The 24,554-nt window shown below is 43.0% G+C and overlaps 1 protein-coding gene across 5 annotated transcripts in view; it reads left to right on the top strand.

Moving 5' to 3' along the window:
• LOC118391155 (cytospin-B-like) overlaps window positions 1-24,554 on the top strand; it is a 162,819-nt gene that overhangs the window by 114,985 nt on the left and 23,280 nt on the right. For 3 of the 5 annotated variants that reach the window (XM_052457871.1, XM_052457872.1, XM_052457873.1), the window contains 2 exons: window positions 168-270; window positions 1,586-2,958. In XM_052457871.1, coding sequence (XP_052313831.1) covers window positions 168-270; window positions 1,586-2,176 — 694 coding nt within the window. In that variant the 3' untranslated portion in view covers window positions 2,177-2,958. Of the gene's footprint in view, window positions 1-167; window positions 271-1,585; window positions 2,959-20,479; window positions 20,597-24,554 lie in introns of those variants that run through there. The other 2 variants (XM_035782241.2, XM_035782243.2) reach the window with 1 other exon arrangement.

The raw sequence follows: 24,554 nt of genomic DNA, 5'->3' as shown, positions 1-24,554 counted from the left end.
ATGCCTGCGTGCGTATGCCTGCGTGCGTATGCCTGCGTGTGTATGCCTGCGTGCGTATGCCTGTGTGAGTGCATGCATGCATATTTGGAGACCCAACACACAGGTCAGATGCCATAACTTTTGTTTCCCTCTCTGTCATTGGCTGCGTTGTCTTTCCGCGGTGTCAGTGTGGAAAGAAAGGACCCCTTGGCTGCACTGGCGCGGGAGTATGGGGGATCTAAGAGGAACGCTCTACTGAAGTGGTGCCAGAAGAAAACAGAAGGCTATCCGGTAAGGGCCCTGGGTCAGAGACCTGTCTCAATACATAACCCTATCAAATTCCTGTTTCTTTCTCTCGCTTTCTCTCTCCCCGTCTCTCTGACCCTCTCACTCTCTCTCCTCTCTCTCTCTCTCTCCTTTCTCCCTCTTTTTATCTGTTGCTATCTCTCTCTCTCTCGCTAGATATCAGGCATATGTCATGCAGGCCATACTGTGCAGTGAATGTTCCTAAAAATCCAAGGTTTGGAGGGGAACACTTTAGTACAGGAAAACTTATCTTAAGATACTATGTCCTTTTTAGTCGCACATTGAGACAGATTATGAAGAATCTCTTTATTGTTTAACTTGCTCTTTATTAAATACAAATAAATTATTACATTTATTTAATATGTCTTTATTATGACTAACAATGAGGTTATTAAAGATTGGCCAATAACACATGACTTATAATGTTAGAGTAAAAACACAAGTAATAAAGGCCTAATATACAGTATAACTAATAAGACCAAATAAAGGCCTAATATACAGTATAACTAATAAGACCAAATAAAGGCCTAATATATAGCTAATAAGACCAAATAAAGGCCTTATAGCTAGTACTATACACACTTACAAACAACAAATTAGTGACTTATTTATATGTGCACATATTTATAAAGTGTTACCCAAGGCTGTATACTATAAACTGTGCTTCTCATTGGAACATGTTGGCTTAAAGAGCGTATTGAGGTTTTAAACTGTTTTTACATAATAGTCTGCTGTGTTTACACACAGACAAACCCTCACCTCACCTGTCCTCACTGTGTGGATATAAGATGATATCATTAATGTCAGCAAATCATCCTCAATGCAAAGGGATCCAGTACAAAGAATACAGTGGAAAATGTGGGTGGGTGTGAGGGGGGGCGTGTCTGAGCAGACACATAAGTGAGTGGAGTGTGCATGAGTGAGTGCATTTGTGTCTGTATGCATGTTATTATGTGTGTGTGTCATGCCCTGACCTTAGTTATCTTTGTTTTCTTTTTTATTTTGGTTAGGTCAGGGTGTGAAAAGGGGTGGTTTGTTGTGTTTTTGTCCTGTCTAGGGTTTTTGTATGTTTAACCAGTCTAGGTGTTTTGTATGTCTATGGTTGCCTAGATTGGTTCTCAATTAGAGGCAGCTGTTTATCGTTGTCGCTGATTGGGAACCATATTTAGGCAGCCATATTCCTTGGGTAATTTGTGGGTGATTGTCTATGTTTAGTTGCCTGTGGCAGCACTATTGTTATAGCTTCAAGTTAGTTTTGTTGTTTTTGTAAGTTTGTTTAAGTTTCTTCGTTTCATTAAAGATGTATTCTCATCACGCTGCGCCTTGGTCTCATCACTATAACGAACGTGACAGAATCACCCACCAAACAAGGACCAAGCAGCGTGAATGGGAGGAACAGTGCTGGGTGGAAAAATGGACCCGGGAGAAGGATGAGTGGGTAACAACCTGGGAGGAGATAGAGAGGTGGTCGATCGATCCAGAGAGAGTGCCAGTGCCCGCCTGGGATTCTATGGAACAGTGCGAGGAGGGATACAGGAGAATGGAGGAACGGCGACAATATAAGGGTACACGGCTAGCAAGGAAGCCCGGCAGCATCAAGAAATTTTTGGGGGGAGGCACACGAGGAGATTGGCTGAGTCAGGTAGGAGACCTGAGCCAACTCCTCGTGCTTACCGTGGGGAGTGTGTTACTGGTCAGGCACCGTGTTATGCGGTGGAACACACGGTGTCTCCAGTGCGCATTTCTAGCCCGGTGCGCTCTATTCCAGCTCCTCGCATTGGTCGGGCTAGAATGGGCATCCAGCCAGGAAGGAGGGTGCCGGCTCAGCGCTCCTGGTCTCCAGTGTACCTCCTTGGACCAGGATATCCTGTGCCAGCTCTGCGTACTGTGAGTCTGCACAGCCCTGTGCGTCCTGTGCCAGCGCCCTGCTGGCACAGGACGCACAGGGCTGCGTCCAAGTATAAACATCCAGCCAGGACGGGTTGTGTCAGCTCTACACTCCAGACCTCCAGTACGCCTCCACAGCCCGGTACGTCCTGTGCCAACACCACGCAACAGGCTTCCTGTGCGTCTCCAGAGCCCTGTACACCCTGTTCCTCCTCCCCGCACTCACCCTGAGGTGCGTGTCCCCAGCCCGGTACCACCAGTGCCGGCACTACGCACCAGGCCTATAATGCGCCTCGGCAGTCCAGTACTCCCTGTTCCTGCTCCTCGCACTCACCATGAGGTGCGTGTCCCCAGCCCGGTACCACCAGTGCCGGCACCACGCACCAGGCCTACAGTGCGCCTCACCAGTCTAGAGCGTCTGTTGACAGTACCCAGTCCAGAGCGTCCGGCGACAGTACCCAGTCCGGCGCTGCCAGAGTCTCCCGCCTGTCCGGCGCTGCCGGGGGTACTGTCACGCCCTGACCTTAGTTATCTTTGTTTTCTTTGTTATTTTGGTTAGGTCAGAGTGTGACAAGGGGTGGTTTGTTGTGTTTTTGTCCTGTCTAGGGTTTCTGTATGTTTATGGGCTTGTTTTTAGTCTAGGTGTTTTGTATGTCTATGGTTGCCTAGATTGGTTCTCAGAGGCAGCTGTTTATCGTTGTCTCTGATTGAGTAATTCGTCGGTTATTGTCTGTTTAATTGCCTGTGTCAGCACTATTGTTATAGCTTCACGTTCGTTTTGTTGTTTTGTAAGTTTGTTTAAGTTTCTTCATTTCATTAAAGATGTATTCTCATCACGCTGCGCCTTGGTCTCATCGCTATAACGAACGTGACAGCGTGTTCCCTTTCTAGGCCCACATTCATCTGGTTTAGCCCTCCACTAATAGCCTGTTTTAAGGAGTCCATTAAACACAGTGGGATTACTGGGATTACTGATTGTACATCATGTGTGAGGGCCAGCTAATGCCACTAACACTGGTAAACAAAGGCTAAGAAAGGAGGGTCGGGATCTGCCTGGTCTCTGCACTGTTCTCCCTCTTAACTAAATTCCATCGCAGTATGGGGTGTGGTAGCTAGCTTACAGTAGCACCAAGGCTGAGACTGAAATGGCACCCTATTCCCTATATATTGCACTACATAGGGAATAGGGTGCCATTTCGGGCTAAGCCCAACACCACTACTCTACTTAGCCTAACAATGGCCTTGTCCAAGGGTTTCAGTTCAATTAAATGACAGACTGCTGTACTTTGCTCAACCAAGCACACAGGTCAATAAGGATATTAAAACTTCTTAAGGATCGGTGTTCTGCTAGCGAAACAACTTCCGGTGAAATTGGTGGGCGCTCAATTCAAATAAATAATCATAAATATGATGGATTTTCAACATTTTGGTACATATAAGTGTCTTATATCGGCTGAATGCTTAAATTCTTGTTCATCTAACTACACTGTCCAATTTTTAGTAGCTATTACAGCGAAAACATGCCAAGCGATTGTTTGAGGATGGCTCCCCACATCAAAATATTTCATACATTCACATATAACGATGAAATATTCACGTTTTGAAAATCTTCCTCTGATTTGTCATCCAAAGGGTCCCAGCTTCAACATGTAGGGTCATTTTGTTAGATAAAATCCTTCTTTATATCCCAAAAAGTCAGTTCAGTTGGCGCCATCGATTTGAGTAATCCACTCGTTCAACTTGCAGAGAAAGGAATCCGAAAATCTACCCCGAAACTTTGTTTCAACAAGTCAAAATACATTTCTATTTACTCCTCCTCCTTTACTCCCCTAAAATGTAATCACACTATAATATTTCTTTCGGAAAGAAATATGTTCAATAGGAAACCGATTTTAGCAGGTGCGTAATGTCTTCATGGTGCGCACAAACACGAATTTCCAAGACTGTGTCCTTCTAAAACGGATATTTCTTTCAGACTGCTGACACCTTGTGGAAGCCATAGGAATTGCATCCAGGGAGCTAATTTTCATTATGACCTTTCTCTTGCATTTCTAAGAGGACGGTCTCTCTCAAAAAAGAATCTGGTTGGTTTTCTCCTACCATATCTATTGCGTTATATTCTACATTATTTTAACATTTCTACAAACTTCAAAGTGTTTTCTTTCCAATGGTACCAATTATATACATATCTTAGCTTCAGGGCCTGAGCTACAGGCAGTTTACTTTTGGCATGTCATTCAGACAGGAGGTGGAGAAAAAGGGGCCAAGCCCTAATTAATACAAGGTTAAAGGTGACTAAAAATAGACTAGCTTTAAAGGATTGAATGAGTTGTTAGATCAATAGAGTTCCTGTTTTTAGGCATGTTTGATGGTGAAATGAGTCATCCCTCCACCCTGTCCTCTGTTGCCATGGTACCTCGTTCATAATTCTGACTCACTGCTGATGTTCCTAAGACACCGTAAATCTACTGTGATGAAAACAGCCAACCTTGATAGTTACAGTAGATACGTTTATTTCTCTAGCACTCCAACTGAATGGACTCTACTGTACAATGGCTGTATTTGCAGCTATGCTCTGCAGCTAATACTGCAGAAACATCCATGTGTTTTTGTGTCAGGACAACAGCCGTCCACGTCTAAATAATTAATTAATTATTGAATTCATTCATTCATCTGTATTTGATGCCATGGGCATCAGTTTCGAGCTCTAAAATTACATTCCATCTCATGGCACATCCCAGTAGTAGGAACAGATATGGCCACAGGCCTTCTCTGACCACACGGCTGCCTGGGAAAGGAAAAGGTTACTGCCAGAGCACAATATGGGCCATAAATTGAGCTTAAGGTCAGAGCAGACAAGCAACTATGTTCACTGTTATGGCCGACCTGCCCTGGTCCGACAGAGGCCCACCAATGACCTGCTCTAATGTGTGGAGACAGACAGCCTGTCACAGTCAAACATCTCTTCTTAAGGCTGTTGGCTAGCCAGGCTGAGGCCATAATGTTGATCAGATTTTTTTTACCTTTATTTTACTAGGCAAGTCAGTTAAGAACAAATTCTTATTTTCAATGATGGCCTAGGAACAGTGGGTTAACTGCCTGTTCAAGGGCAGAACGACAGATTTTGTACCTTGTCAGCTCGGGGATTTGAACTTACAACCTTTCGGTTACTAGTCCAATGCTCTAACCACTAGGCTACCCTCCCGTTACACAGAACGGGAGGTTGGGCAGTTGAGATCCCTTTCCCTTTTCTACGTAACCATCATTCTGGTTTGATAAAGGTTAGTGGGGGTTATACCTTTCAGTTTCAACAGATTTTAGTGTACTGTATGTGGGATACCTATTTTGCTCCATTTAGTAAGGTGGGTCGTGAGATGATATGTCCCAACTAACAGGACTCTAAAAGCTCCAAATCATGTTGTCGAGTTGAAGAGTGTAACGGCGTTCCTCGTTTGTTGAAAGAGAGTCGGACCGAAATGCAGCGTGGTGGTTACTCATGACTTTAATGAAGAAAAACGGAACTATACATGAAATAACTAATAAATACAAAAACAACAAACGGAACGTGAAACCTATTACAGCCTATCTGGTGAACACTACACAGAGACAGGAACAATCACCCACGAAATACAAAGCGAAACCCAGGCTACCTAAATACGGTTCCCAATCAGAGACAACGAGAATCACCTGACTCTGATTGAGAACCGCCTCAGGCAGCCAAGCCCATATAACACCCCTACTCAGCCGCAATCCCAATAACCACAAAACCCCAATACGAAATACAACAAAACAAACCCATGTCACACCCTGGCCTGACCAAACAATCAACGAAAACACAAAACACTAAGACCAAGGCGTGACAAAGAGGTCATGTAATGGGGACATAATTAACTGTCACTTTGAAGTATTTTACCAGCCCTGTAGGAATATTGACTCGGTGTGTGTGGTGTGTGTGGTGTGCGTGTGTCTGGTGTGCGTGCCTGTGTGTGTGTTCTCTCTGTTGCACGGCTCAGCTGAAGTAGGTGTCAGGAAAAGGGCCTCATATATTTTCTCATCTGTCTGCGTGGAGCCGGAATGGCCTCTCTCTCAGACAGCCCCTTCCCCTGGCTGGAGGTCAGTTGTTATTATACCACAGACTTATTGTTTCAAGGCCTGTGGTCAAACAAGACTCTAAATTAAATTAAGATGGAAAAACAGGCACTACTGTAATCAAGAGAGGGCTATATCCCATTTAAAGTGAAAACCACTAAAGACACAGTGTGTCCCAAATGGCACCATTTTCCTTATAGTGCACTACTTTGGACCAGAGCCCTAGTACACTATATAGGGAATAGAGTGCCATTTGGGACGCATATTTTGAAGCTATATTCCTATTGGGGATGCAAAGCCTTATTACAATACTTTTCCTGTGGTCAATAATAATTACTGGAATGGATTTAGATGGCTCTTAGCCTAGCTGTTAGAGCATTGGGCCAGTAAATGAAAGGTCGCTGGTTCGAATACCCTAGCCGACAAGATGAAAAATCTGTCGATGTACCCATGAGCAAGGCACTTATCCCTAATTTGCTCTAGGGGTGCTTTACTACTACTGCTGACCTTTTAAACACCTATCCGGTGTATGTGACAATAAAACATCTTGGTTTTTTTATATGCTAGGATTTTCATTTGATTTAGTTGCTATTATATTACGTTAATACTAGCATAATAAATCTAGGGTCATTATTGATCACGATGAAGGGCTAACTTGGCTATTATGTGTTTGATTTTGAACACCATCCTCCTATCACATCAAACTAAAAGAGGATGGCAGGTTTATTGCAGTTTTTAATATTGAAAACAAGATACAGTGTGAATCCACTGTGTACGTGCGGACATACCCGTACATCTCACCTGAGCCCTCTCCCCTTAAATGGAGCAGTGATGATGGCCATGGGCCTCTATGTATGCGCCCACTCAGGCGGTGCGTGTGTCTGCGTGTGTGCGTGTGTGTGTGTCAACCTGCCAATACGGCTCGTGCCACTGGCCATACTCTAACGACTAACAAGGTCAACGAGATACCATTAAACGTGGTAAACAACACACACAGTGACGTGAGTGCTGGAGGTGGCCGTGCTGTTGCCATGGTGAGGAAGAGATCAATACCCCCCCCCCCGGGGAGAAGGGGTAAACACAACACCACGGTAATGTGACCAAGATTAGTAGATATATACACACACACACACACACTGGGACCTGAAAGATGTTCTCCAGTGGTGTGTGTGTCAACATCTGGAGGAGAGGCGCGTGCTTGGTGGGACTGCTCTCAGAACACCTCAAATGTCAGCTTCTCAGAAGAGACAATCGATCAGCAAAGACTTTAATGATGCTCTGATTGACTGGGCCCAGTGGGAGCTAGCTAGCCTCTCTCAGAGTGGATGATAGGAGAGAAAGAGCGCTCTCACAGGAAATCAACATTCACTGTTTGTAGATTTCACACAAAAACACAGACACCTCCACACACACACACACACACACACACACACACACACACACACACACACACACACACACACACACACACACACACACACACACACACACACACACACACACACACACACACACACACACACACACACACACTTAAAACAGAGCTGACCATATGTACATGCCCCAACCAAAGACCATGCAGAAGACATTATCATCATGACAAATGATCTGTTTGAATGATGATTACAGTATCTCAGTTGTACTGAAATCCACTGCCGTCACAGACAGTTAATCACTTCAATCACAATCAATACAGAGTCTTTAATAACAAAAGGTTTTGTTCTGATCCCCACCTGCTCTGGTTTCCCACTGTATTTTTATCATGGTGGTCTTTGATGTTGTTATATTATAACCAAAACATAAGCCTTGTTTATTGTTCAGGATGGGAACAATGAGGAGAATGCGAACAGACAGGCTTAGCTGGGAGTCTCAGTCTGGGCTGAACAGAACGTAGCCTCAGCTGGGACTAACTGAGGAGATTGGCCTTCCTCGGTCATCCGGCCCTCTCTGAGAAACAAACACAACCTCCCCTGGCGGTAGAGAGGGGGCGAGCTAGGACCCCCAGCAGTGTGAGGAAGAGGGAAGGAGCTAATGAATAGGGGGGTGGGGGTATATCTAGACAGAATAATTGGGACTGTGTCATGATACTGCTGGGGTGAGCCGTAGGGAGAGGCAGTAGACGCATTGGTTAAAATGCATCATGACTCTCCCTGCCTCAAGTACCATGTATATGGGAGATACATACTTACTCAACACAATTCAAACTGACACAAAGGCCTTGGTATCCCTGTATCCTATTTGACTTCTGCCACTCCTAACACCCGAAAGAGAGAAAGAGAGAGAGAGAGAGAGAGAGAGAGAGAGAGAGAGACACAGACAGACAGACAGACAGACAGACAGACAGACAGACAGACAGACAGACAGACAGACAGACAGACAGACAGACAGACAGAAATATAGAAATATATATTTAACTTGACCTGCCGCTCGTGTGTGTGTGTGTGTGTGTGTGTGTGTGTGTGTGTGTGTGTGTGTGTGTGTGTGTGTGTGTGTGTGTGTGTGTGTGTGTGTGTGTGTGTGTGTGTGTGTGTGTGTGTGTGTGTGTGTGTGTGTGTGTGTGTGTGTGTGTGTGTGTGTGTGTGTGTGTGTGTGTGTGTGTGTGTGTGTGTTTTCCTGTCCGGCCCTGGCTGCACTTTTCTTTCAGGCTTTCATTGGTCAGGATGTCATGATTAATTGCATGGCCTATTACGGCAGCTTCCCTTTTCTTTGTTCACCCTCTCCTTTACTCAAATAGGGACAGACAAATAGAGACAGGGAGAGGGGCCCAGGGTTTAAAGGGATAGTTTGGGATTTTGCAAATTAAGCCCTTTATTTACTAACCTAGCTAAAACCTAACTTGAAGTCCTCCTTTTCTTTCTCCCTCAAACCCATGTGGACAACCACACACAGCCCCCGACCGCCGCTCCCTTCCATACATCTGTTGGATTTGAAAATACACAGCTCTCTTTCGCTTTGAGTCACATGAGTTGCGTCAGCAGGCTATTTATCTACTTCCCCAGAGTCAGATGAACTCCCGGATACCATTGTTATGTCTTGAGTCCAGTATGAAGTAAGTTAGAGGTAGTTTCGCAAGCCAATGCTAACTAGCATTAGCGCTAACTTAACGCAAAGCCCGTCTTTGCGCTAAGGTAGTTATCATTGGCTCGCAAATGCATATTGACTGTAAGGTTTTATTGTTTTAATAAAGGTAAGGTTTTAACTCCAATGACAATGGAGTGTGGTAGATATGAGAAACAAAATAAAAAAGTGAGAGATGACTGTTGGTTTGTGCTGTAGTATGTAGAGAGCTTTATTTATAGTATTGGAACTTCTTTGTTGTCGTAGCTGATGGTGATATTGTATGGCTGACTGGCTGGCAGACTTGCTGGCTGGCTTACTGACTGGCTGACTGGCTGGGCTTCCTAATGCAATCATACTGTATGTTATCTACTTAATATTTTTACTGCAGTGGGCTAAATCAGGGTCACACAAAGTGTTTATTGGTAGTCTTAAACATTTGTCTTAAACAAATCTTCTTTCGACCAATTGATTGGTCGAAATGTTAAAACATGTATTTTTCCCTATTTAGATACATCCTATGTGTTTTAATCAAAACAATTATATGCACTGAGCTTGTCTGATGCTTTAAGCGAATGGTTTGATTAAATAATTAAGACTCACAAATGACTAGAGTGTCACGTTCTGACCTTAGTTCTTTTGTTATGTCTTTGTTTTAGTTTGGTCAGGGCGTGAGTTGGGTGGGTTGTCTATGTTCCTTTTTCTATGTGGTGTTTTTGTGTTTGGCCTGGTATGGTTCTCAATCATAGGCAGGTGTCGTTAGTTGTCTCTGATTGAGAATCATACTTAGGTAGCCTTTTCCCACCTGTGTTTTGTGGGTGATTATTTTCCGTTTCAGTGTTTGCACCATTCGGGACTGTTTCGGTGTTCATTTTGTTTCTCTTGTTCTTTTTGTATTCTGTATTCATTCTCATTAAATTACATTATGGATACATACCACGCTGCATATCTGATCCTTCCTACTACTCCTCCTCAGAAGAGGAAGAAGAAAGCCGTTACATAGAGGGAGTCTGACTGAAAAGTTATGCTACCAAAATCCCTAATTTATTTAGGAAAAACATTCCATATTCCCTCAACGCTTGCTCTCTTTACATGACATATGTATGCATCGCATGCACGTGACCAATAGGGCCTGACCTATAGCTCCTGAGTGGTACAGCGGTCTACGGCACTGCATCTCAGTGCAAGAGGCGTCACTACAGTCCCTGGTTCAAATCCAGGCTGAATCACATGATTTGGAGTCCAATAGGGGCACAATTGGCCCTGTGTCATCCAAGTTTGGCCGGGGTAGGCCGTCATTGTAAGTAAGAATTTGTTCTTAATTGACTTGCCTAGTTAAATAAAGATTAAGTAATTAAAATATATATATAATAATCACATCAATAAATTGGTTATAACAAGCTTGGCTAAATGAATGCAGATGAAGTGACAAATGAACTAAAAATGGGGGACTGTTTACTGGTTGCTCAGGAGGTGTGGAATAAATTTGACTAGTTGTGGAAAATACTGGGGATAAAGAAAAAGAAGGTAAGGAGCAAGCGCTGCATATTATGTCTCACAGGTTAACTTTTGTTGCCAGCGGTTTAGACATTAACGGCTGTGTGTTGAGTTATTTTGAGGGGACAGCAAATGTACACTGTACACTCACTACTTTACATTGTAGCAAAGTGTAATTTCTTCAGTGTTCTTCACATGAAAAGATATACTCAAATATTTACAAAAATGTGAGGGGTGTATTCACTTTTGTGATATACTGTATATGGATGATTTATAAAGCCAGGCATCTTTAACAGTTAGGCTACTGATTATAGACCTAATTAAGTTGGGGTTTCCTCTCTCCTCACTTTTTTTAGACCATTAAGGCAAGGGCTGTTTTATCTTCTCCTAACTCCACTGCTGCCTCCACCGCATTGTTCTCAACACCAATATGCTGGTTAACTTTTCTATTATGCACATAGCAACATGGTCTAGGAAAAGGCGCCAATTCAACAGCACACTAATGTGATTCAGAACCGCGGACAGCGACTACTATCCAATGTGGGAGAAAGCGATTTGTTATAAAATAAAATAATTTGTATTTGTGTTGCGTCATTGTTCTTACATAATATAACCATATACAGTTTCAGTAGCACGTCTTAGACTAATGGACTGTGCCATCCCCACGGCATCCACAATGGATCAGTTCACTCAGACAGATGCAAATCAGATCGAGGTCTTTTTTGTGTGTTTTTTGCTACTGCTCGACTAAAGAAATCTCGGTAGACCAACAGCCTATCGATCAAACAATCGACCAGTTGACAAAATGGGGTCAGCCCTACACCTCACACACATGATTATGGGCTTAAAATATAGAGTAAAATATAGAGTGGAAATATATTCAATTTTGAGTTTGCATTCCAATATTGCACTTTATATACATGACATGACAGAAGACTGAAATATAACAAAACCTTTTGACATAGAAACACCGGATATTAAGGGTGGGAGTTGAAAAAAATAATGTTTATTAATTATGACATTTTGAAAAATATTAAAAACATTCCACCCATGAGGCCACTAGAGGATGATTTGGTCATTTGACTGCAGGAAAGAGGTACAGCTGGATTACCGGCAAAGCAAATGTATACTCTCTTTCTCGATTCATCTCTCCCCCACTCTATCCATATCTAGCTTGCCCACTTCCACCTCTCTCTCCCCCTCTCCTCTCTCACCCCCTCTCTCCTTCTCAATCTCCCTTATGCCCCTTCTCTGTCTCTATCTCTCCCCCTCTTCTCGCTCTCTCCCCCACTATACTTTCATTTCATTTCTTTCTCCTTTTGGTTCTAGTAACTGGGCAGCTCAGTCTTTTGTGTAGAGCGAGACATTTCCTGTCGCTTGATGCTGTGTTTGCTTTTCTGAGCCTGGTCCCCGAGTAATGATTGGGTCTGTTGTTGTTTTAACATTCATGGTGCCCCCTCTCTCTATCCCCCATCCCCCTTTATTCTGCCCCCGCCCCACCCCCCACCTATACATGGCCAGACCAGACCAGGATGTAACTCTGTGCTCCTCAGAACAAGATACACACACACAGACTATGGACCCCTTCATCCCTCCTCTACCTCCCTGCCTAACCCATGAGTCATTGTCTGAGTCAGACAGACCCTGTGGGTGTATGTATCAGTGTGTCTGGCTGTCTCATCCCCATAGAGTAGAATGGGCTCAGAGCTGCTGCTGCTCCAGTCCACAGACTGGCAGGACAGGAGAAAGGAGAGTAGAGGGAGGTATGGAAGGAACTCCCAGCCTGGGTGGGAGACAATAATAGACAGGCAATGAGTGATCTCACAGGGATGGGATATCATTGTTCTAATCTACATGCTTTTAGTTTGGTGCATTTGTACTGAATGGATTGAGTCTCTAGTGAATCAAGGAATAGATTGTAAGGTTCCTTGCTGTTAATAACACAATGGCAGTAATAACATGTTTCTTTCTATCCCATAAATTGGACCCAAGAGCAGCATCTGTTATTGAGAACGGCAGAATGATAAAGTCTCCATCCCAAACGCCACCCTATTCCCTATTTAGAGCACTACTTTTAAATCCAGACGTTTGGCAGTGCAGTGTATCGACGGAATAGGGTACCATTTGGTATGCAGCCAAAGTGACCGTTCTGTAACCTCAGGAATGCATTGCAGCATTTGAGCCACCCCTATCCTCCCAGAAGCCCTGTGACAGGAAGCCCATCTGGGACAGACAGCAGGACAACTAAGTGACAGGGTCAGGGGACCTACAGGGATTGCACCCAGGGGAGACAGCTCTCTGGCTGGGTGTCTTGTTCCCAACATCCCCTCTGGATCTGACAGAACATGGAAAGGAAGAAGGGGACACAAGAAATAACTCTCAATTCAACTAGGATCTACACTGTAAAAAAAGAGTCAACTTAACCAATTGCTTAATCAGCATTATTCTGTGAGTTGGGTGGACTTAAGAAGGACAAGCCATTCTGCTAATGTATAAACGTTTGTTCCCTCAACAAACCTTACTCATAGGGAGTTGAATGTATAAAAACCTGTTGAGTAAAATTACAAATTTGTGTTTGTCGTTCGAAGGCAACACTGTATGTTGGTTCAGCTACACTACCGGTCCAAAGTTTTAGAACACCTACTCATTCAAGGGTTTTTCTTTATGTTTACTCTTTTCTACATTGAAGACATCAAAACTATTAAATAACACATATGGAATCTATATTTAAATATAATATAACATATTTTTTATATTTGAGATTCTTCAAATAGCCACCATTTCCCTTGATGACAGCTTTGCACACTCTTGGCATTCTCTCAACCAACTTCTCCTGGAATTGTTTTCCAAGAGTCTTGAATGCGTTCCCACAAATATGCCTAGCACTTGTTGGCTGCTTTTCCTTCACTCTGTGGTCCGACTCATCCAAAACCATCTCAATTTGGTTGAGTTCGGGGGACTGTGGAGCCCAAGTCATCTGATGCAGCACTCCATCACTCTCCTTCTTGGTGAAATAGCCCTTACACATTCTGGAGGTGTGTTGAGTCATTGCCCTGTTAAAAATTAAATGATAGTCCCACTGAGCCAAAACCAGATGGGATGGCGTATCGCTGCAGAATGCTGTGGTAGCCATGCTGGTTAAGTGTGCCTTAAATTCTAAATAAATCAAAGACAGTGTCACGAGCAAAGCACCTCCACACCATAACACCTCCTCCATGCCTTACGGTGGGAAATACACATGCAGAAATATTCTGTTCACCCACACAGCGTCTCACAAAGACACAGCAGTTGGAACCAAAAATCTCACATTTGGACTCGTGTTTCTTGGCCCAAGCACGTCTCTTCTTCTTATTGGTGTCCTTTTGTAGTGTTTTCTTTGCAGCAATTCGAACATGAACAGTTGATGTTGAGATGTGTCTGTTACTTGAACTCTGTGAAGCATGTATTTGGGCTGCAATTTCTGAGGCTGAACTTATCCTCTGCAGCAGATGTAACTCTGGGTCTTCTATTCCAGTGGCAGTCCTCATGAGAGCCAGTTTCATCAGAATGCTTGATGGTTTTTGCGACTGCACTTTCAAAGTTCTTGAAATGTTCCCTATTGACTGACCTTCATGTCTTAAAGAAATGATGGACTGTTCTTGCAATAATATGGACTTGATGTTTTACCAAATAGGTTTATCTTCAGTATACCCCCTACATTGTCACAACACAACTGATTGGCTCAGACGCATTAAGAAGGAAAGAAACTCCACAAATTAACTTTTAATAAGGCACAACTGTTAATTGAAATGCATTCCAGGTGACTACCTCATGAACTGGTTGAGAGAATGCCAAGCGTGTGCAAAGCTGTCATCAAGGTAAAGGCTGGCTATTTGAAGAATCTCAAATATAAAATATATTTAGATTTGTTTTACCCTTTTTTGGTTACTACATGATTCCATGTGTGTTATTTCATAGTTTTGATGTCTTCACTATTATTCTACAGTGTAAAAAAGGGTAAAAATAAAGAAAACCCTTGAATGAGTAGGTGTTCTAAATCTTTTGACCGGTAGTGTATATGCCCAAATATTAACCAAACTCACAATGCTATCGTAGCTGGTTAAATCAAATAAAATGTTTTAATCAAATTGTATTTGTCACATGCGCAGAATACAACACATGTAGACCTTACAAAGAAATGCTTACTAACAAGCCCTTAACCAACAATGTAGTTTTAAGAAAATAAAATAAGAAAAAAGTGGAATAAAACGAACAAATAATTAAAGAGCAGAAGTCAATAAAAAATAAACAATAGCGAGGCTATATACAGGGTGTCACGCCTTGGTCATTGTATTTTGTGTTTTCGTTATATATTTGGTCAGGCCAGGGTGTGACATGGGTTTATGTTATTGTATTTTCGTATTGGGGTTTGTAGTATTTGGGATCGCGGCTGATTAGGGGTGTTGTATAGGCTTGGCTGCCTGAGGCGGTTCTCAATCAGAGTCAGGTGATTCTCGTTGTCTCTTATTGGGAACCGTATTTAGGTAGCCTGGTTTCGCTTTGTATTTCGTGGGTGATTGTTCCTGTCTCTGTGTAGTTTCACCAGATAGGCTGTAATTAGGTTTCACGTTCCGTTTGTTGTTTTGTATTTTGTATCGTTATTCATGTGTCACTTTTTTCTATTAAAGTCATGAGTAACTACCACGCTGCATTTCGGTCCGACTCTCTTTCGACAAACGAAGAACGCCGTTACACAGGGGGTACCATTCAATGTGCGGGGGCACCAGTTAGTCCAGGTAATTGAGGTAATATTTACATGTAGGTAGAGTTATTAAAGTGACTATGCATAGATAATAACAGGGTAGCAGCAGCGTAAAAGGGGGGTTAATGCAAATAGACTTGGTAGCCATTTGATTAGATGTTCAGGAGTCTTATGGCTTGGGGGTAGAAGCTGTTTAGAAGCCTCTTGGACCTAGACTTGGCGCTCCGGTACCGCTTGCCGTGCGGTAGTAGAGAGAACAGTCTATGACTAGGCTGGCTGGAGTCTTTGACAATTTTTAGGGCCTGGATGGCAGGAAGCTTGGCCCCAGTGATGTACTGGGCCATACGCACTACCCTCTGTAGTGCCTTGCGGTCGGAGACAGAGCAGTTGCCATACCAAGTAGTGATGCAACCCGTCAGGATTGCACCATCGAGGATGCTCTCGATGGTGCAGCTGTAGAATCTTTTGAGGATCTGAGGGCCCATGCCAAATCTTTTCAGCCTCCTGAGCTGGAATTTGTTTTGTTGTGCCCTCTTCACAACTGTTTTGGTGTGCTTGGACCATGTTCGTTTGTTGGTGATGCTTTCAACCTGCTCCTCTACAATCCCGTCGATGAGAATGGGGGCGTTTTCGGTCCTCCTTTTCCTGTAGTCCACAATCTTCTCCTTTGTCTTGATCACATAGAGGGAGAGGTTATTGTCCGGGCACCACACGGTCAGGTCTCTGACTTCCTCCCTATAGGCTGTCTCATCGTTGTCTGTGATCAGGCCTACCACTGTTGTGTTATCTTCAAACTTAATGATGGTGTTGGAGTCGTACCCGGCCATGCAGTCATGAGTGAACCGGGAGTATAGGAGGGGACATAGCACGCGCCCCTGAGGGGCCCACGTGTTGAGGATCCGCGAGGCAGATATGTTGTTACCTACCCTTACCACCTGGGGGTGGCCCATCATGAAGTCCAGGATCCTGTTGCAGAGGGAGCTGTTTAGTCCCAGGGTCCTTAGCTTTGGTGAGCTTTGAGGGCACTATGGTGTTGAACACTGAGCTGTAGTCAATGAATAGCATTCTCACATAGGTGTTCCTTTTGTCCAGGTGTGAAAGTGCAGTGTGGAGTGCAATAGAGATTGCATCATCTGTGGATTTGTTGGGGTGGTATGCAATTTGGAGTGCGTCTAGGGTTTCTAGGACAATGGTGTTGATCTTTAGCCATGACCATCCTTTCAAAGCACTTCATGGCTACTGACATGAGTGCTACGGGTCGGTAGTCATTTAGGCAGGTTACCTTAGTGTTCTTGGGCACAGGAACTATAGTGTCTGCTTGAAACATGTTGTTATTACAGATTCTGACAGGGATAGGTTGAAAATGTCAGTAAAGACACTTGCCAGTTGGTCAGCGCATGCGGCCTTGTGAAAGTTGACCTGTTTAATGGTCTTACTCACATCAGCTGCGGAGAGCTTGATCACACAGTTGTCAGGAACAGCTGATGGTCTCATGCATGTTTCAGTGTTACTTGCCTCGAAGCGAGCATATAAGTAATTTAGCTCCTCTGGTCGGCTCGTGTCACTGAGCAGCTCTCAGCTGTGCTTCCCTTTGTAGTCTGTTATAGTTTGCAAGCCCTGCCACATCCGTACGATTCAATCTTAGGCCTGTATTGACACTTTGCCTGTTTGATGGTTCGTCAGAGGGTATGGCGTGATTTCTTATAAGCTTCTGGGTTAGAGTCCCACTCCTTGAAAGCAGCAGCTCTACCCTTTAGCTCAGTTCAGATGTTGCTTGTAATCCATGGCTTCAGTTTGGGGTATGTACTCACAGTCACTGTGGAGACAACATCATCGACACACTTATTGATGAAGCCAGTGACTGATGTGGTGTACTCCTCAATGCCATCAGAAGAATCCCAGAACATATTCCAGTCTATGTTTTTTGTTTTACCTTTATTTAACTAGTCAGTTAAGAACAAATTATTATTTTCAATGGTGGCCTAGGAACAGTGGGTTAACTGCCTTGTTCAAGGGCAAAACAACTGATTTTTTTTTACCTTGTCAGCTCAGAGATTTGATCTTGCAACCTATCGGTTACTAGTCGAACACTCTAACCACTAGGCTACCCTGCCGTTACCTTACAATTATAAGTTGAATTAATTACTCTGCTCAAAGTGAGATGAATTTGAACAGCATATTGAGTAAAATGACAAGCTTATGTTTGCTCAAAACCATGCCAACATTATATTTCCCAGAATGCTCTATTGCAGGTTGATTTTCAGAATTCTTTTGTTCCAATACCTGTGTTTTTGCATGTACATTAATTGGTTGTTTCATCTTATGCTACACAAATATAAATAAATACAAATTCTAAGCTAATCCAATCTGTTAGTAGTTGCATTACTGAGATGTCTGTTTCAGTTGATATAATTTAGGTAGTCTCAATAAACTATCTTCCCTACCTTGGCAGTCATTGTGAATGCAAGTTGCAGTTGATTAAAAGTTCAAATTGTTGGATATCCTCACTTTGGCTGGATTCCAATAGGAATTGCACATCACTTTGTAAGCCAGCATAATTTGACTTGCAGGAGTTTTAGACCACTGCATTAAGGTGTAATTAGTCCCTCAAAGAAAGGCCTTATGATATATGTAATGTATTGTCATACAGAGTTTGGGTTTTACACTGGGAAATATGCAAAAAAGGTGAACATACATTCTCAAGTTGAATTGTATGTTCATTCAGCTATTTGTCCAAATGTTGAGCAAACTCACAATCCTATTGCAGCTGGTTGCCTTACAATTGTAGATTCAATTAACTTTTATACTATTTTGTTGAATAAACTCAAATCCTATTACAGCTGGTTGCCTTATGTTGAATCAACTTGTTTTTACAGTGTGACTGGGAGAGTGGATACCCACTGGGCACACACTGGTTGAATCAACATTGTTTCCACTTGATTTCAATTAAATGATGTTGAACCAAAACGGAATAGACGTTGAATTGACATCTATGCCTAGTGAGTAGGGATGAAAGCTGGAGAAAGCCCATGTCTTTCCTTAGACCTCTGTCTTTTCTTATTGTATGTTGGACATGATGGATGAGGTGCTGTGTGTAGAGAGAGACACACACACAAACCCCTGGACATGCTGCGCTGGATGTTTCTGTAATGAACACGATAGGAGACAGAGTGCTGGTTTCAAGCGCAGGGCGCAGCAGGTGTTTATTTGTAAAGGACCACACGAGGAGGCAAGTAGCTGGGTCCAGGGGCAGGCAAAAGGTCATATACAGGGGTCCAAAAAAGGCAACAGTACAGGCAGAGAGAAGGCTAATGACGTAGCCCGGGAGACCAGGCACAAGGTTGAAGACAGGAAATCTGAAAGGCTAAAGTGCAGGCAGGGAATAGGCAAAAAGGCATCGTTAGTGAGGATGGCCAAAACTACGGTACACAGTAGGACTAATACGGGGAAAAACAGAGCTCCGAATAGAAAAGTGTATCAAAACAAACAATACCTTACAATGATGGGGTGCAAAGAACTGAACTAAATAGTGTGTGTAAATGACATACAGGTGTGTGAACAGGTGATCAGAATTCAGGTGATTTGGATCTGGAGAGTGAGCTGGGTTCAGGGGATCTGTGTTTGAGAGTGTGAGCTGGAAAGTGGGCTGGAGAGTGAGCTGCGTTCAGGGGATCTACGTGTTTGAGAGTGTGAGTTGGAAGCAGATGTTTCAGTTGTAAAACACACTGGAATATGGATTAAGGGTTTATGGGAATAAGACAAGACCCTCTTACAAAACATTTGAGAAATAACACGACAGTTTGATGAGGGGTATTTCCTCATGAGGTGCCTCGTAAATGGGCATCTCTGTGCTGTAGATATTGTTATAAATTGTTGTAAATGGATTGTTGTAAATTGTCGTTGTATTTAATTGCATTGAGTGCATGTGAAGTGTTGATCTTGCCCACCTGTCATCTTGCTGCAAAATGAGGACCACAATGGAAATAAGCCTCCAGGCTTGATTGTGTTTTTATACTCAATAATCTTTTATCTATGTAATATTGTCTCTGGCTGGAGCAGCCACTTTTAATTATCCAATAAATTCAATCGATCTTAACACACAGCAATACAAGTAGCTCTCCAATCGCACATGAGCTAGCTTATTGATAAACTTTGGACTAAGTATGGAGATGAAACTACACATTCGTTTTCATTTGTGTGTTGCTTCATATGTTAATGTGCTTGAGTGGGTGTTTTTATGTGCTTCCGCATGTCTTAACCATGTTCTCAGGATGTAGATCATTACTTTCCATCCTTTCTGGCTGCATTATAATAGGGGACAATGAAGGTTGACCAGGTTGTTTCCATTCTCTCCTTTATGCATAATGTACTGAATGAGCAACCTAAAGCTAATTGCCAGTTTATAATAGGGGACAATGAAGGTTGACCAGGTTGTTTCCATTCTCTCCTTTATGCATAATGTACTGAATGAGCAACCTAAAGCTAATTGCCAGTTTATAATAGGGGACAATGAAGGTTGACCAGGTTGTTTCCATTCTCTCCTTTATGCATAATGTACTGAATGAGCAACCTAAAGATAATTGCCAGTTTATAATAGGGGACAATGAAGGTTGACCAGGTTGTTTCCATTCTCTCCTTTATGCATAATGTACTGAATGAGCAACCTAAAGCTAATTGCCAGTTTATAATAGGGGACAATGAAGGTTGACCAGGTTGTTTCCATTCTCTCCTTTATGCATAATGTACTGTATGTAAATAAATGCTTCATTTAAGCTTGTTATGGTTGTTTGACATTCTTATTGACACATCCACTGCTGGTACTAGAAGAAAAAGGACACCTTCCTCTCTCTATACATATATCTTTCTGTCTCTCTCAATCGCTCTCTCTCTCTCTCTTTCTCTCTCCATCTATCTCTCTTGTAGAACATTGATGTGACAAACTTCAGCAGCAGCTGGAGTGATGGCCTGGCATTCTGTGCTCTCCTCCATACATACCTGCCCGCACACATCCCTTACCAGGAACTCATCAGTCAAGACAAGGTACCCATCTCACACACATACATGCATGCATACATGCAGACAACTGCACAAACACACACACTCATTCATTTATCATTCTAATTAAGAGCTCATGAACATGGACACCAACACTGATGTGACCTTCTACTTTCTCAATTAATTTCTTCTTCAAGAACCTTTTAGAGTACCTCCAAAGCATCATTCATAGCGCAACACTTTAATATCTTACACTAAAGTCTATTGTATGAGAAACATAGGCTGAGATTTACTAAAGGTATGTAGGGGCACACAACCTGTTTTGCGTGTTAAATAGCATTTTACTGTGGTGACCATTTTACTAAAGGGGTGCGTAAGCATCACAGCACGTAAAACCTACCAAATGTGGTGGAGCATGTTCCTTTACATTTGGGAGATCCTCCAAAGCACCATTGATAAAGACACAATTTAATCCCTTAGACCAGTGGTTCCCAAACTTTTTAGAATCCCATACCCCTTTGAACATTCAACCTCCAGCTGTGTACCCTCTCTAGCACCACGGTCAGCTCACTCTCAAAAGTTATTTTTTTGCTGTCATTGTAAGCCTGCCACACACACACACACTATACGATACATTTTTTAAACATAATAATGAGTGTGAGTTTTATCACATCCCGACTCGTGGGAAGTGACAAAGAGCTCTTATAGGACCAGGGCACAAATAATAATAATTAATAATTTTGCTCTTTATTTAACCATCTTACATAAAAAAAACAAATTTGTTAATAGAAAATTGTGAATAACTCACCACAGGTTAATGAGAAGGGTGTGCTTGAAAGGGTGCACATAACTCTGCAATGTTAGGTTGTATTGGAGAGAGTCTCAGTCTTAAATAATTTTCCACAGACAGTCTGTGTCTGTATTTCGTTTTCATGCTCGTGAGGGCGAGAATCCACTCTCACATACATAGGTAGGTGTTTGCAAAGGGCATCAGTGTCTTAACAGCGCAATTTGCCAAGGCTGGATACTCTGAACGCAGCCCAATCCAGAAATCTGTCAGTGGCTTCTGATTAAATTACATTTTCACAGAACCGCTTGTTGCAATTTCGATGAGTCTCTCTTGTTCAGATATCGGTAAGTGGACTGGAGGCAGGGCATGAAAGGGATAACGAATCCAGTTGTTTGTCGTTCATTTCGGGAAAGTACCTGGGTAATTGTGCACCCGGCACACTCTCACTCAGGTGCTTCGCTATATCACATTTGACATTGTCCGTAAGCTGGAGTTCATTTGCACACAAAAAATCATACAATGATGGAAAGACCTGTGTGTTGTCCTAATGCAGAGCTCCAACTTCTTAATCATAGCCTCAATTTTGTCCCGCACATTGAATATACTGTAATTGCAGAGTCCCTGTAATCCTCGATTCAGATCATTCAGGTGAGAAAAAACATCACCCAGATAGGCCAGTCATGTGAGAAACTCGTTATCATGCAAGCAGTCAGATAAGTGAAAAATATGGTCAGTAATTAAAACTTGTCAATACTTTCCCCCTTGATAACTAGCACACTTCTGTATGTTGTAAAAGCGTTACATGGTCGCTGCCCATATCATTGCATAGTGGAGAAAATAAACGAGAGTTCAGGGGCCTTGCTTTATCAAAGTGAACAATCTTCACTGTAGTGTCCAAAACGTCTTTCAAGCTGTCAGGCATTCCCTTGGCATCAAGAGCCTCTCGGTAGATGCTGCAGTGTACCCAAGTTGAGTCGGGAGCAACTGCTTGCATGCGCGTTACCACTCCACTATGTCTCCCTGTCATGGCTTTTGTATACCAGGAGCTGTGCCAGATCTGTTGACTCATCCAGCTGTAATGCATAGAATTCACTGGCTTATCTGCGAAGTAGTAATTGTTTTACAACATCTCCTGTCATGTCACTGATGCATCGTGAAACAGTCTTGTTTGATGAAGACATTGTCTGTATAGTTTTTCCCCCAGCATTGTCCCAGCCATATCCGCGGCAACAGGAAGAATTAAGTCCTCCACTCTACACAAGAGAGTAATGGTTAATGTGATTGGATATGAATTATTTCACTAGGCTACCTATATTTGACATTGTGTTGTTATTTCGCTGAACACTAGACTCTATTTTTGGCAGTAAAAAGAGGCTACTCAGGCGAGAAAAAAACCTCACCCAAATGTATAGCCCTGTTGGAAAATATAAATGGACTGTTTGAAAATGTGAAGAAAAAAAATGTGAATCACATTTTTATTTGGCATACACCCGATGGCATTGCGTGCCCCAGTTTGGGAATAACTGCCTTAGACTAAGGCCTAGATTCAATCCGGACGGTGGAAGATCCACGCTATAGCGCAATTGAACTTTAAATGCAATGTTTCTGCATTCGCGAAGGCTGCATTCACGATAAACACTGCATACGCGGATCTTCTGCGGTCCGGAATGAATCCAGCCCTAAGGGCTTTTGTATGACAAGCATGTACCTTTAAAGCCACCCTCTATCACTTGGTGTTAAAGAGAAGCGGCTATATATTAGTGTTGACAAACAGTCCTGCTGTATGTATATGCAGGTGGCATATAGAGAGGAGAGAGAAGGGCACAAAAACACAGCAAACAGGCTCCGCTTCGTGCCATGTGTTGGGTTCAGCACCCCTGTGTTTATTCGACCAGCTCACTATAAACAAAAGAGGACGACACTTTGGCACACACACACACAAACACACATCCGATGCTGCATGCTATACGTGACAAATTAGCCAGGCTGATTACTATGGGAAAACCTTTCTGTGCCTTCCAGATGACAGACACAAAGCTAGCCCATCCCCAGTGAATTATTCAGTGAGGGCTGTGCGTTGGCTTTAATGTGTTCTGTTGAGTGACTTCCTAGTTTCTAGACTTACAGGCCACCTTTGAAAGCAGAAGTTAGAGTGCACCTTTCCTAGAATGTTCTTTGGATCTTCTATCATTCCATTCCATTTATCCAAGCTCTCTGTCATGGCTCAAAATAAGGTTATTTATCAAACATTATTTACTGTTAGACTCCAACACCATGAGCTTCAGCCTCTTTGGTTTCCCAATCTCAGCTCTCATCCTTTATTAATAAATCATTTTCACGCCGTGCAGCTGACATCATGGGCCTGTCCAAAGCAAACAACAGGGGCTATCTGTTCAAAAATAGTATAGAAATAATAATAGTCTTGAATGTGCATGTCTCCCATTCCCAGCCAAAGACAACCACTTTGGTCAGAGTGGTTCTAGGTCTCCAAGAGGTCAGTTCAATCAATGGAGTTTGCAAAGGAAAAAGGAGAGACAAATAAATGACCCCCCCAACCCTCTTTCCCCAACCCCGCCCGTCCACGCTCCACTCTCCCACCCCTCTCCCGACAACCCCATAATGACAAAGCGAAAACAGGTTTTATTGAAATTTTTGCAAATGTATTCTAAATAAAAAACAGATACATTATTTACATAAGAATTCAGACCCTTTGCTATGAGACTCAGAATTGAGCTTAGGTACATCCTGGTTCCATTGATCATCCTTGAGATGTTTCTACAACTTTATTGGAGTCCACCTGTGGTAAATTCAATTGATTGGACATTATTTGGAAAGGCATACATCTGTCTATATAAGGTCCCATAGTTGACAGTGCATGTCAGCGCAAAAACCAAGCCATGAGGTCGAAGGAATTGTCCATAGAGCTCCAAGACAGGATTGTGTCAAGGCACAGATCTGGGGAAGAGTTCCAAAAAATGTCTGCAGCATTGAAGTCCCCAAGAACACGGTGGCCTCCATCGTTCTTAAATGGAAGACGTTTGGAATCACCAAGACTCTTCCTAGAGCTGGCCGCCCAGCCAAACTAAGCAATTGGGGGAGAAGGGCCTTGGTCAGGGAGGGGACCAAGAACCAGAAGGATACTCTGACAGAGCTCTAGAGTTCCTCTGCGTAGATGGGAGAACCTTCCAGAATGACAACCATCTCTGCAGCACT

The sequence above is a fragment of the Oncorhynchus keta genome, chromosome 12 (genome assembly GCF_023373465.1).
Source record: "Oncorhynchus keta strain PuntledgeMale-10-30-2019 chromosome 12, Oket_V2, whole genome shotgun sequence".
Lineage (NCBI taxonomy): Eukaryota > Metazoa > Chordata > Actinopteri > Salmoniformes > Salmonidae > Oncorhynchus > Oncorhynchus keta.
The sequence above is the reverse complement of the archived record's forward strand: the minus strand, read 5'-3'. Positions and strand labels throughout refer to the sequence as shown.